Below are 10,990 nucleotides of genomic sequence, written 5' to 3' on the forward strand. Positions count from 1 at the left end.
TCCCTTCTTACAAATGGACTCAGTAATGCAGGAAAAGAATAGTATATATCATAGCCTAGAGTTTTAGTCAGAAGTTTAATAATTCAACATAAGGGAACCTGCAAATACAACATACTACTTTGATAGATTAAATGAAAGAAGCCATCACGGTTTCAGTGTGTGCTAAAAAAAATTCCATGAAACGCCTTATTTATTCATGATAAACCTATTCTTAAAAATCGTATTTACTCTTTCCCTAAAACATAGCCTTTTAGAGTTAAAAGCATAATGTAGGCAAAATCTTTTTACAAACAGAAGCAAATTATTTCTGTAATCAACTGCTCATACTGTCTTTTTCTATCCTTCATATCTGCCCCAGGCCTTTATCCCCTCCATTCCGTTTCTTCAGACCCAAGGTGACCTTCACCTGGATAATAATATAAAGCACATCTCTAACCTCTTTGTCATTCTTAGAACCACCAAGGTCATCTTTCTAAATACAAATCAACTATGTCCTGTACACCTGTAAACACTCCCCAAGACTTTTATGCCCTTTTTAAAAGATTTATTTATTTGTTTGTTTATTTATTTATTATGTATCCAGTGTTCTGTCCGCATGTATGCTTGCACACCAGAAGAGCCACCATGTGGTTGCTGGGAGTTGAACTCAGAACCTCTGGAAGAGCAGCCAGTGTTTTTAACCTCTGAGCCACCTCTTTTTCTTAGACTTTTATGTCAAAAGACCAAACAGGAGCTGGAGGAAGGGCTCAGCAGTAACGGCGCTTATGCTCTTGCAGAAGACCCGAGTTTGAGCCTCAGCACCCAAGTCCGTGACTCACAACAACATGGTAACTCCATCTCCCAGGTATCCTCTGTGCTCTTCACATGTCGACAGGCACCTGTGCTCACATGTGTACACACACATACACACACTCACACACACACACACACACACACACACACACAGAGAGAGAGAGAGAGAGAGAGAGAGAGAGAGAGAGAGAGAGAGAGAGAGCGAGCAGGGGGAGAGATAAAAAGTTTTGGAAAAAGTACATATTTCATCTTAGTTTCTATGCCCTCACAGCTCCCTCAAAATTTGCTTGCCAGCTAAACACTGTGATAAAGGGTGAAAGAAGAAAGGTATTTTACTGATTCTCAGTTTATTTTGGAACTACTTGAAGTAGAGCTTGGCCATCTCCCTGCCCCCACCCCACCCCCAATATAATCCTCTATAGTAAGAGTAAGGTGATAGTTGTTGAAAATGGTGATTTTGCATACATCTTTCCATGGAAAATAATGATTCAATCTAGGCAAAACATAATGAACAAAATTTGAAGGCTGTGGAAACTGCACCAAAGTAAACTAGAGACAAAATTAGTCCTGAAAACTACAATCAGAAGGGAACCAGAAAGTTCCATGAATCCCTGGTGGGACACACACACACACACACACACACACACACACACACACACACGTACACACGTACACACTCTACTTGGCTCATATCACAGTCAAACTGCTGAAAATCACAGACAAATTATGGAAAATAGCCAGAGGAAAGGGACACATTATATACATAGGGGACATCAGTATGGTGCCTGACTGACTTCTCATGAGCAATGAAGGAAAGCCAGAAGATTGTAGGATGACACATTTAAAGCATGTGGTTTGTGATGTCTCGTGTGGAATAGATTTCAGGTGATATCTAAGGCATGAAGCCGAGTGTAGGCAGGGGACACCGGAGGTGCCCTGTAGATCACAATTAACTCTCCTGGGTGAAGCATTTGATTTCCCTTTCCCATGGTCACCATGTCAGATCAAACGATAGAGTGACATTGAGAAACCTAATGCCAGAGCCCAAGCCTTCCTGCAGGAATTGGGGCTGACCGGCGACCAGGAAAACGATAGGACTAGAAAAGCAGTGGGCTCTGTGAACTCTAAAGTAGTCCCTCTGTCTTCTTCCACACAGGGTGGAGAAGAGAGAGTGCTGAAAAGTGGAAAGCCAGCTCGTCTTGAGTATTACAATATAGTTACTATTATAGTACATTGGAGAGTCAGTGTATTACATGCACTACAGAGGGCGTTCACGGGGCCACAGAGTTTAGGCAGGGAAGTAAAGGATGTGGAGGAAGGAGAATGTGGGGGGTTTATTGCCAACTAGGCAGTTTTAGTTGGAAGAGCAACAGGAGTATAGGGAGAGACCCAAAGGGCCTTGTGGAATTAAGACTATGTGGGAGGACAGATAACTTGGAGACGTGTTTTCTGTGGCCTCCAAAATGATTCAGCTGTGACAGTAAATGTTACCGACTAAACTCAAGGGTCCAGACAGACCTCTGATGCTGAGTTCAGCCCGACTAAACTCAAGGGTCCAGACAGGTGCTGAGTTCAGCTCTGGCCGTCAGTGGCCTTAGCTTCAGACTGCCTACTAAGTCCTCCTGCCCCCAGGATTAGCACTCAAGCCCAGAGAACAAACTTGGCTATGGGGAGGGTTTGAAATGGCAGGCATTGGTTGACACTGGGATTATAGAATGCCATTCAGGAGTTACGTTCAAGCAGAGACTTAAATAATGACAAAGACATGAAAGAGAGAAAATCAGATAGACGTTTTTACTTTGGAGACCCAGAAATGCTTTGACACTGTGGTGTACGCATCAGAAAGGAAGCTACCCATAGCCAGGAATCCACTAACTTGGTTTAGCTAACAGGAGTCATTTCTGAAGACTAGTGAGGCCATGGGATGGACACAGTTTCTAGACTGGAAAAGCTTAGGGGGCAGATTCTGAGCCAAAGGAAAGGTCACCTTGGGTGACCTTTGGGTAGCTTTCTATAAGAATGCCCTTGTGATGCTCTTTTATTTAGATATTTTAAAAAAGATTTTAAGTTGTGCTCTGTGTGTGTATGTGTGAGCACACACTCACTTGCGTGCACATGTGAGTACAGGTGCCTGTGGAGATCAGAAGGGAGCAATGGATATCCTGGAGCTAGAGTTACAGGTGATTTTGAGCCACCAATTTGGGTGCTGAGAATCAAACCAGAGTCTTCTGCAAGCGCAATACACACACACACACACACACACACACACACACACACACACACACACACACCATCACACATGTAGGGGTCAGAGGAGTACTCTTTTTCCACTTTGTGGGTTCCAGGGATCAAGCTCAGGTTATCAAGCTTATTCACAAAACCTCCCCTTTCCCAGGGGAGATGTTTTCTCACTCCTCGTTAGAATACCAGCCGTGTGCACATATGCCACACGAAGACTGGCATCTTGGACATTTGTAACTAATGAGCACACACAGTGAACGTGAGCTTGAGAGAAGGTAATGTGAGATACTCATTCCGCAGCTCCCAGGAATGTCTGGTCAACATAGACTTCTCTACAACCTTTCCTTCCTTGTCTTTATCCCTGCAAAGCCACAGCAAACATACTCCTAAGCATAGATCTGTGATGTTTACACACGTGGTAGGCTTGGACACTGGACACTATAGGAAGAAAGACATTCAGTTTGAGCTAAACTAAACACTAGTGTTTTGTGTGTGTGCTTCTTTTGTGGAAGGAAAAAGGAGTGAAATATATGGAGAAAATTCTTGATTCTTCATGCCCCCAAACACTGCACTTAAAATTCGCTGCCGCTTACAACCTTGGAAGAGCTTATTTTGAAGGAAAAGGGGTGAAGCAATCAGACGATGAAGCAGAGAGGTACTAGTCCCTGGAAGAAGGAGTTCGTGCCGCTGAAAAGCTGAGACAAGACTGACTTTCCTTGTTCTCTCTCTTAGACTGTGGCTGTTTGCTGCAGACAACGGAAACCCAAAAGCTAGTGTGAAAGCACAAAGCATTCTAGGACTGTATTATTCGATGAAGGAGCCCAAACACTTAGAAAAGGTAACCTCCCCCATCCCATCTTAAAATTGTATTTATTTTGGTACTGGCAAAACCCCAGCCTTGCCTATGGTAGGCAAGCGCTCGAATACTGAGCTATCTCCCAACCGTCTTCCTTTGAACACTAGCATTATATCTAGATTCATAAACATTTCACTGATTTTTTTTTTCAGAGAAGACACTGTGGAATAAATATGTAGGCTTGGATATCTCTTACACTTCCTGAGCGATGTAGAGGAAGCTCATACTTTGGGACCTTGTGTTTGACTTTCCATCACCATATTAAATACTTGACAGTGACTTATTGCTCACCTTACTATAGCCATGACGGGGGGGGGGGGGAGAGAGAGAGAGAGAGAGAGAGAGAGAGAGAGAGAGAGAGAGAGAGAGAGAGAGGAGAGAGGAGAGAGGAGATACTTGCATCAGTGGGCTTCCCCCAACTCCCCCCTTTTGTCGCATCCTGGCCCTGATGCTATTGGGTGGTGTCAGGTCTACCCCTCTTAATCTCCTTTGGAACCCCCTCACATGATACCCACAACACCTTACTTCCTTGTCTCAGAATTTCTTAGCCCCACCCAATGGACAGGCAAGATTCGTTATCAAAAATCTCAAAGCTCAGCTCGAACCTTTCCAGTGTGCAGATGCTGCCTCCCCTGCTTTTACCAGAGGGACTCTGGCTGTGAGAATCTGTTGCCTGCCAGGAAAGGTTACACCCGACAGAGCGCAATACTGCAAAAACTAAAAGAAAAGGCATATTCCTGAAATAATGGCCAGAATCATTTAAGCATGACTTAAAGCGATGCTTCCTCTGGTTTGAGGAAGTACTAAATACCCCGGTGAGTAAAACACACTGGGAATTAAAAGTGAAAGCCGCTGTATTTCTGTGAAAATACAGTGTCACAAGAATGAGTGGAAGGAAATCCTATACAATGAGAAGGTGAAGGGTTAATGGCAAATTCCTAAGAGGCAGGAATGTTCCTTAAACATCTGAGCAGCCACTTCTAAATCAGATTCAGAGTGTTAGGCAAATGGTCATGTGAATCACTAATGTGTGAGGGACTGTCTAGGTTAGGATGAGGTGAGAAGCCTGCTCTAAATGTAGGTGGTACTAATCCGTAGGCTCTCTATGTGCAGCTAGTGAGGATGGCTCAATGTTAGGTGTGCTTGCCCCCAAGCCTGCCCACCCGAGTCTGATCCTCAGAACCCACATGAGAAAGGAGAGAACCGACTCCCACAAACCACATGCACGTGTGCACACACACACCAGAAATGAATAAATGTAAAAAATATAAATACACACTCTAGCCGAGCAAGTGCGTTCTGAGCAAGTGTGTTCATCTTTTCTGCTTTCTACTGGGGATGCAATGTGACCAGCCATCTCAAGCTCCTGCCTCCGTGATGTTCCCTCATGGTGGGCTGTATTCTTCTCAGACTGTGAGCCAGAATAAACCATTCTCTTTCGGTCAGGTATTGGGCCATAGCAATGAGAAACGTTAACAGATACAGACGATGTTCAGCCTAAGTTGTTATGGATCTTGGCGGCCAGCACCTCCTGAGATCCAGCCCGAGTTCTGCTATGGTTTGAGTATGAAATGGTCCCATAAACCCCTGTTTGAACTTTTGGTCCCAGCTGGTGGCACTGTTTGGAAAGTTGTGGGATCTTTAGGAGGTGGAGTCTCACTGGAGGAAGTGGGAGGATCTTGAGGTTTTCTAGCCTGGTTCTACTTCCTACCCACCCTCTGCTTCCTGGCTGTGGAGGTGATGTGAGCAGCCAGCTACCTCCAGTTCCTGTCGCCATGCCTTCCCGGCTACGAGGGAGGAACCATGAGCCAAAATCACCCTTCTTTCCTGAAGTTGCTTCTCGCCAGGTGTTTGGTCAGAGCAACACACACACACACACACACACACACACACACACACACACACGCTCGCTTTTCCTCGGCACGGGTGGAATTACCTGAGTGCACCTCCATGCAGGTGTACACATTCCCTTAGTTCCCAGTTTGCTTCTTCTCCACTTTAACTCTGTGGAACTTGCGAAGCTTGAAACCCAAGGCAGCAGACCTTCCCCGGCACAAACAATGCTGGCTTGTGGAACTCACTTGGGCTCTTTGAAGCATGTGGACTTGGTGCCCGTGTAAATATAGTCAAGGGCATTCCTGCAGAAGTAGTTCCTGGAAACGTGGCCCGTGACCCTACAACTGTAATTGGGACTTTTTCTTTCTAGAACCCCCTCGTAATTTCATCCTGTAGATAATTCAATGACATTGTGATTCCTCAGGCATTTTTCTGGCATTCGGAAGCTTGTGGCAATGGAAATCTGGAGTCCCAGGGTGCACTTGGTCTCATGTACTTTTATGGGCAGGGGATCCGCCAGGACACTGAGGCTGCCCTGCACTGCTTACGGGAAGCAGCCGAACGAGGGAACGTCTATGCCCAGGGGACTCTGGTGGAGTACTACTACAAGATGAAGTTCTTTACCAAGTGTGTTGTGTTTTCCAAAAGGTGACTGTCTTGGTTCATTTTGTGTTGCTATCCCACCACAGAATAGAATATTGTTTAAGGAATATTGTCTAATGAATAGAAATTGTTTCTCACATTTCTGTAGCCCAGAACTCTGAGGTCAAAGTTCTGAGAAGTTCAGTGGGCTGGTGAAGCCTGCGTTCTCCAGAGGGGCGGGGGGAGGAATGTGGTGTCCTCATATACAGGGTGTTGAAGGGCAACCTTCCTCCCTGAAAGGCTGTGTGCAGCCTTCTAGAGAAGGGCCTTAATGCCATGAATGAGGGAGGCCCTTGTGACCTAAACACCTATTAATCGTGTGACACTGGCAATACATGAATGTTTCAGGGGACACATTCAAGCCACAATATTATTTGAATAATAAGTGGAGGTATTTACAAGTACTTGGTGTTATGACAGATCTGTCCCACAAAACTTTCTTCAGGGTTGAAATGACAGCTGTTCAATGACCTTAAATACTCAAGTGCAACCGAAGACTGAAGTTTTAAACCAGTTAAAACTTAAGTGAATAGTCAATATGGCTAGTTCTGACCGTATTGAAAAGTACAATTCTGTGCCGTTCCTTCAGGATTTCAGAGCTCTTAGCTGAAGTGGGTTTCTCAGTGTAAACAGACACACTAGAAATGCCTAGTAAGAGATCTTATTCTATTATATTCCTGTCTATACACAGAGTTCTATATCTGTGGGGTTGAAATAAAGCTTTGTGATTGGGGTATTGTTTGAAGACTTACCTGAATGTCTTATGAATTCTTTGGAAACTTTCTGAGTCCTGAAGGCTCCATTCTGTTGCCTACATATATTTACCCAGACCAGGACAAACAGTCCAGGGCACTCTAGAGTGGCCACCAGACTACGGGTGCGCTTTCCATAGTTCCAGACGTGGTCCCACCCCTCACCCCAGGGAGTGACAGAGATGGAGAGAAGAAAGGAAAGCAAGAGAGAAGTTCCCCCTTCCCCTCCTGGACATCTTCCAGGCAGCAGGCCACTGAGGGAGCCAACTCCAGTATTCCTAGCAAGTGCCCATCCTGGCTAAGATTCTGAACAGTTCTTTAAAAAATACATTGCATTGATTCCTCTGTTGTGTGAGCATGTGCGCAGGCCATGGCATCCATGTGGAGTTCAGAGAACAGCATGGTTGGATCCTTCCACTATGTGGGTCTTGAGGATTACTTTAAACTCCGTGCCTCAGGCTTGGTGGTCAGTGCCTGTGTCTGCTGAGCCATCTCCTAAGTATGAACAGCTCTTTAAAGTTTTTAGAACTTCGCATCATTTTCCATATTCCTATTTTCCCTAACATCGTAGCTAACATGAAGTTGGCTAGCTCTCCTTCTCGTCTAAGTCCTCATATTCATGAACAGTTTGCAAAGGCTGGCTTCTTTTCTCTTGCACATTTTTTGAGATAAATTTGCTAATTTCTCCCCGCGTTAAAGCGGGCCTGTGTGATGACTGTCTAGATTTAAGGCTGATGTTTCAGTGGATGATCCAAGGGTGCTGTGTTTTAGAGCAGTTTGGATCCTGGGACCCTGACTAGGGACAGTGAGGAAACGAAGGAAGGACAGACATACAGACACACATATAATGTAGCTAGGTTCTGATGGGATTCTGCTACCACCTCAACCCCGGAACCTCAGCGTGTTGTTTTGGATGGAGGTCTCTGTAGGGAGCAGTCCCCAGCTGTAAACATCTGGGAGGAGGAAGCTGCCCTTGCTAGGCTTTGCACACACTGATCTGCCATCTGCAAGCACTCCTACATACTTGGATGCCTAAGAAAGGCTTTACCACTTCTTTCCAGCCTGGCCCAATGAGTTACAGCTTTACCAACTGTCCCATGGGTCCGAGGCCTTGGAGTTTCCGACACAGCTGTGCCCATGTCAAAATACACATTCCCTCAGGACTTCACTCACCCAGGGCTTCCTCTGCCCCCGACATAAGGGAACACAGGATTCTGTTTTATCCCCTACTCAGCTGATCCACAAGATAATGTTATGCTTAAAATATTGATAAGAACAAAATTTCCCTAGTGGCTAATCCCTATGAGTATCTCGACCAGGAAGCTCTGGGCTAATTTGTCCTTCCCTGCTCTTCCCTAGCGGATGATATTACATAACTTCCCCACACAGTAAACTTTCCACGGGCTGTTCTGTGTAGACGTAAAGCGTGGCTGAACGTCCTTTTCACATTCCCCACCCCTTCAGGATAGCCGACTACGATGAAGTTCACGACATCCCCATGATAGCCCACATCACGGACTGTCTCCCCGAGTTTATCAGCAAAGGCATGGCCATGGCATCCTTCTACTACGCTCGGTGTCTCCAGCTTGGCTTGGGTATCACCAAAGATGAAGCTGCTGCCAAACACTACTATTCCAAAGTAAGCCTGGGGATGAACTGGAGACTGACCTAGCCGGAAACCACGGCCTTTTCTACTCCTTGGGAGTAGAACAGACCTCCGCGGTTGTTTTCTATCACTGTGCAGATAACCTGTCTGTGGGGAGTCTGGGCAGGTTGCACCTGGTAGGTTCTTACCAGCATAATGCAGCTCAGATGATGAAGACCCATTTTGATGTGAATTGGTCTCCTTAAATTTGCTGCCACCTGCGAATTAAGGCCTATCATTGTCCTTACAGTCTAAATGTTTGTGTCTCCACCAAACAAACAAACAAATTAAACCTGTATCTCCACTCTAATATTGCAGTTAAATGAAGGTTTTAATGAATGCAGTAAACCCAGGCCAGTTTCATGAGTATGAGGTAATCAGTAACCCTCTCGCATTTTAATCCACGTGGTCACTGTTAGATGGGGCTGGGAATGTGGGGAGATTGTAATAGAAACTGCAGTGAATTTTTAAAAAACTGTGCATGCTTTAGGTCCATGGTGTTCATAAGCACAAAAGAACGGCATCATAATTAACTCTGTATGTAGTTCTGTGGTCACGGACTTGATGTGCAGCCCAGGGTGGCCTGGAACTCATGGCAATCCTGTGGGCCCTGAAGACTCTGGAATTAGGGGCTAGTGCCAGGCCTTATTTTGGAAGAATTCATTCACAGTCTCTGGGAATGGGATACCACCATATCTGCCAACACTCTCTAGAGTGTTCTAGTATGCCCACATGTTTAGAAACATGAGCTATTGTGTTTTAAACAGAAAGTAACAAATAGAGCCCCATTCTTTTCATGTGAGAAAAAGAGGGTGAACAAAGGAACTTTTCCAAAAATAGAACCCCTTTTTGTACCATACTCATCTCCAAACTAGTCCACTTTCATGTTCTAGATTATCCACAGTATGCTTTGAGGATAAGTATGGGAGGAAGTCTAGTTTAAATGACCCAATATTTGGTATAAACATCATGAGAGGGCAGTAAACCAACAGCAACACAAGAACTGTCTTCCACCTCTTGGGAGAAAATAGCCCCGTTGCTGTGTGAACGCTGTAGGTAGAACACAGCACCCAGTTAGCCCACTGTATACTATGGAAGATACTGATGCTGTGAAGACAGGGGGGAGGCAGCACACTAGTGAAGTCATATGAGGTCTGCAGAGGGAAACAGGGTATGTTTCCCTGAGCACTAAACACGAGGGTGGGTCCATGACCCGGGAACGTCCTGCACAGAGGAACTGTGGTGGGAGGGAGGGGAATTGGAGCTACACCAAAGGAAGGGCAGGAAGCCGGCAGAACCCCAGGGGTCAGGCCAGGAACTCTGGATGTTAGCTCGCTCTTTGGCTGGACTTGTGTTCTCTTAAGCATTGTGTGTTCTCCCAGGACCCAGTGTTTCTAAAATATGTGGAGGGACATTGTAGCTCAATGCAAAGAAGAACCTCTTGACTTCACTGTCTCTCACCAAGTACAGAAGTTTTCTCTTAGAAGATAACAACTCCTGGCCAATAGCAAGAAGCTAAGCAAATAGTGTAAGACCAACGTCCTGGGCACTGGAGAGACAATTTATACTACGAATGGTGCTTAAACCAGATAACCTCTGATGTTCCTGCCAAACACTTGACATCCTAGAATCATGCACCTTACCACTATTTAGGCATGATAAAACTATATATTTTAAAATCTAATTATTATATATTCTGTTGTTTTCATGACAGAACAGCTTGAGACCAAATGTTAATGATTTCTATTTCTCTTGTTCTAATAATTCTTTAGTTTTAATTTTAAAATTATGTGTATATGTTTGTCTATTTTAAAAAAGAACCAAGCAATGAGAATTTATCAAATATCTGACTCTCTTCTCTCTTTTAAGGCTTGCAAGCTGAACCCTACATTGGCAGATGAGCTTCACGCCTTACTAATTCGCCAAAGAATTTAGACCACAATGCATTTCCACGGAGCCCATCAATCCTAACCTGAAACAGTGTGTGTATGCTCACAGCAGCTCCATCTGTTATTTTCTGCGTCCCTGTTGTATTATCCGGGGTATTCTACAGAAACATTTCCTTCATTCTTGTGTTTGTATTCTGTAATTTGCACAAACTAAACTTTAGACACCAATCCAATTGCTGGGAAGAGTCCTCAGAGACCCACCTCTTAGCCTGTACAGTGGCCTGGACTGCATGAGTTTGAAAACATGCCAAAACTAAGTACCCCTTTGCCTTATTAA

At 44.8% G+C, this 10,990-nt stretch overlaps 1 protein-coding gene across 1 annotated transcript in view; it reads left to right on the top strand.

Moving 5' to 3' along the window:
- Window positions 1–10,990, top strand: part of LOC118568960 (LRP2 binding protein) — a 37,718-nt gene extending 26,728 nt beyond the window's left edge. The window contains exons 6-10 of the mRNA XM_036166550.1: window positions 3,546–3,688; window positions 3,766–3,871; window positions 6,150–6,373; window positions 8,584–8,758; window positions 10,634–10,990. Of these exons, the coding sequence (XP_036022443.1) occupies window positions 3,546–3,688; window positions 3,766–3,871; window positions 6,150–6,373; window positions 8,584–8,758; window positions 10,634–10,699 (714 nt within the window). The 3' untranslated portion in view covers window positions 10,700–10,990. The remainder of the gene's footprint in view (window positions 1–3,545; window positions 3,689–3,765; window positions 3,872–6,149; window positions 6,374–8,583; window positions 8,759–10,633) is intronic.

The sequence above is a fragment of the Onychomys torridus genome, chromosome 17 (assembly GCF_903995425.1).
Source record: "Onychomys torridus chromosome 17, mOncTor1.1, whole genome shotgun sequence".
In the NCBI taxonomy this organism is placed as follows: domain Eukaryota; kingdom Metazoa; phylum Chordata; class Mammalia; order Rodentia; family Cricetidae; genus Onychomys; species Onychomys torridus.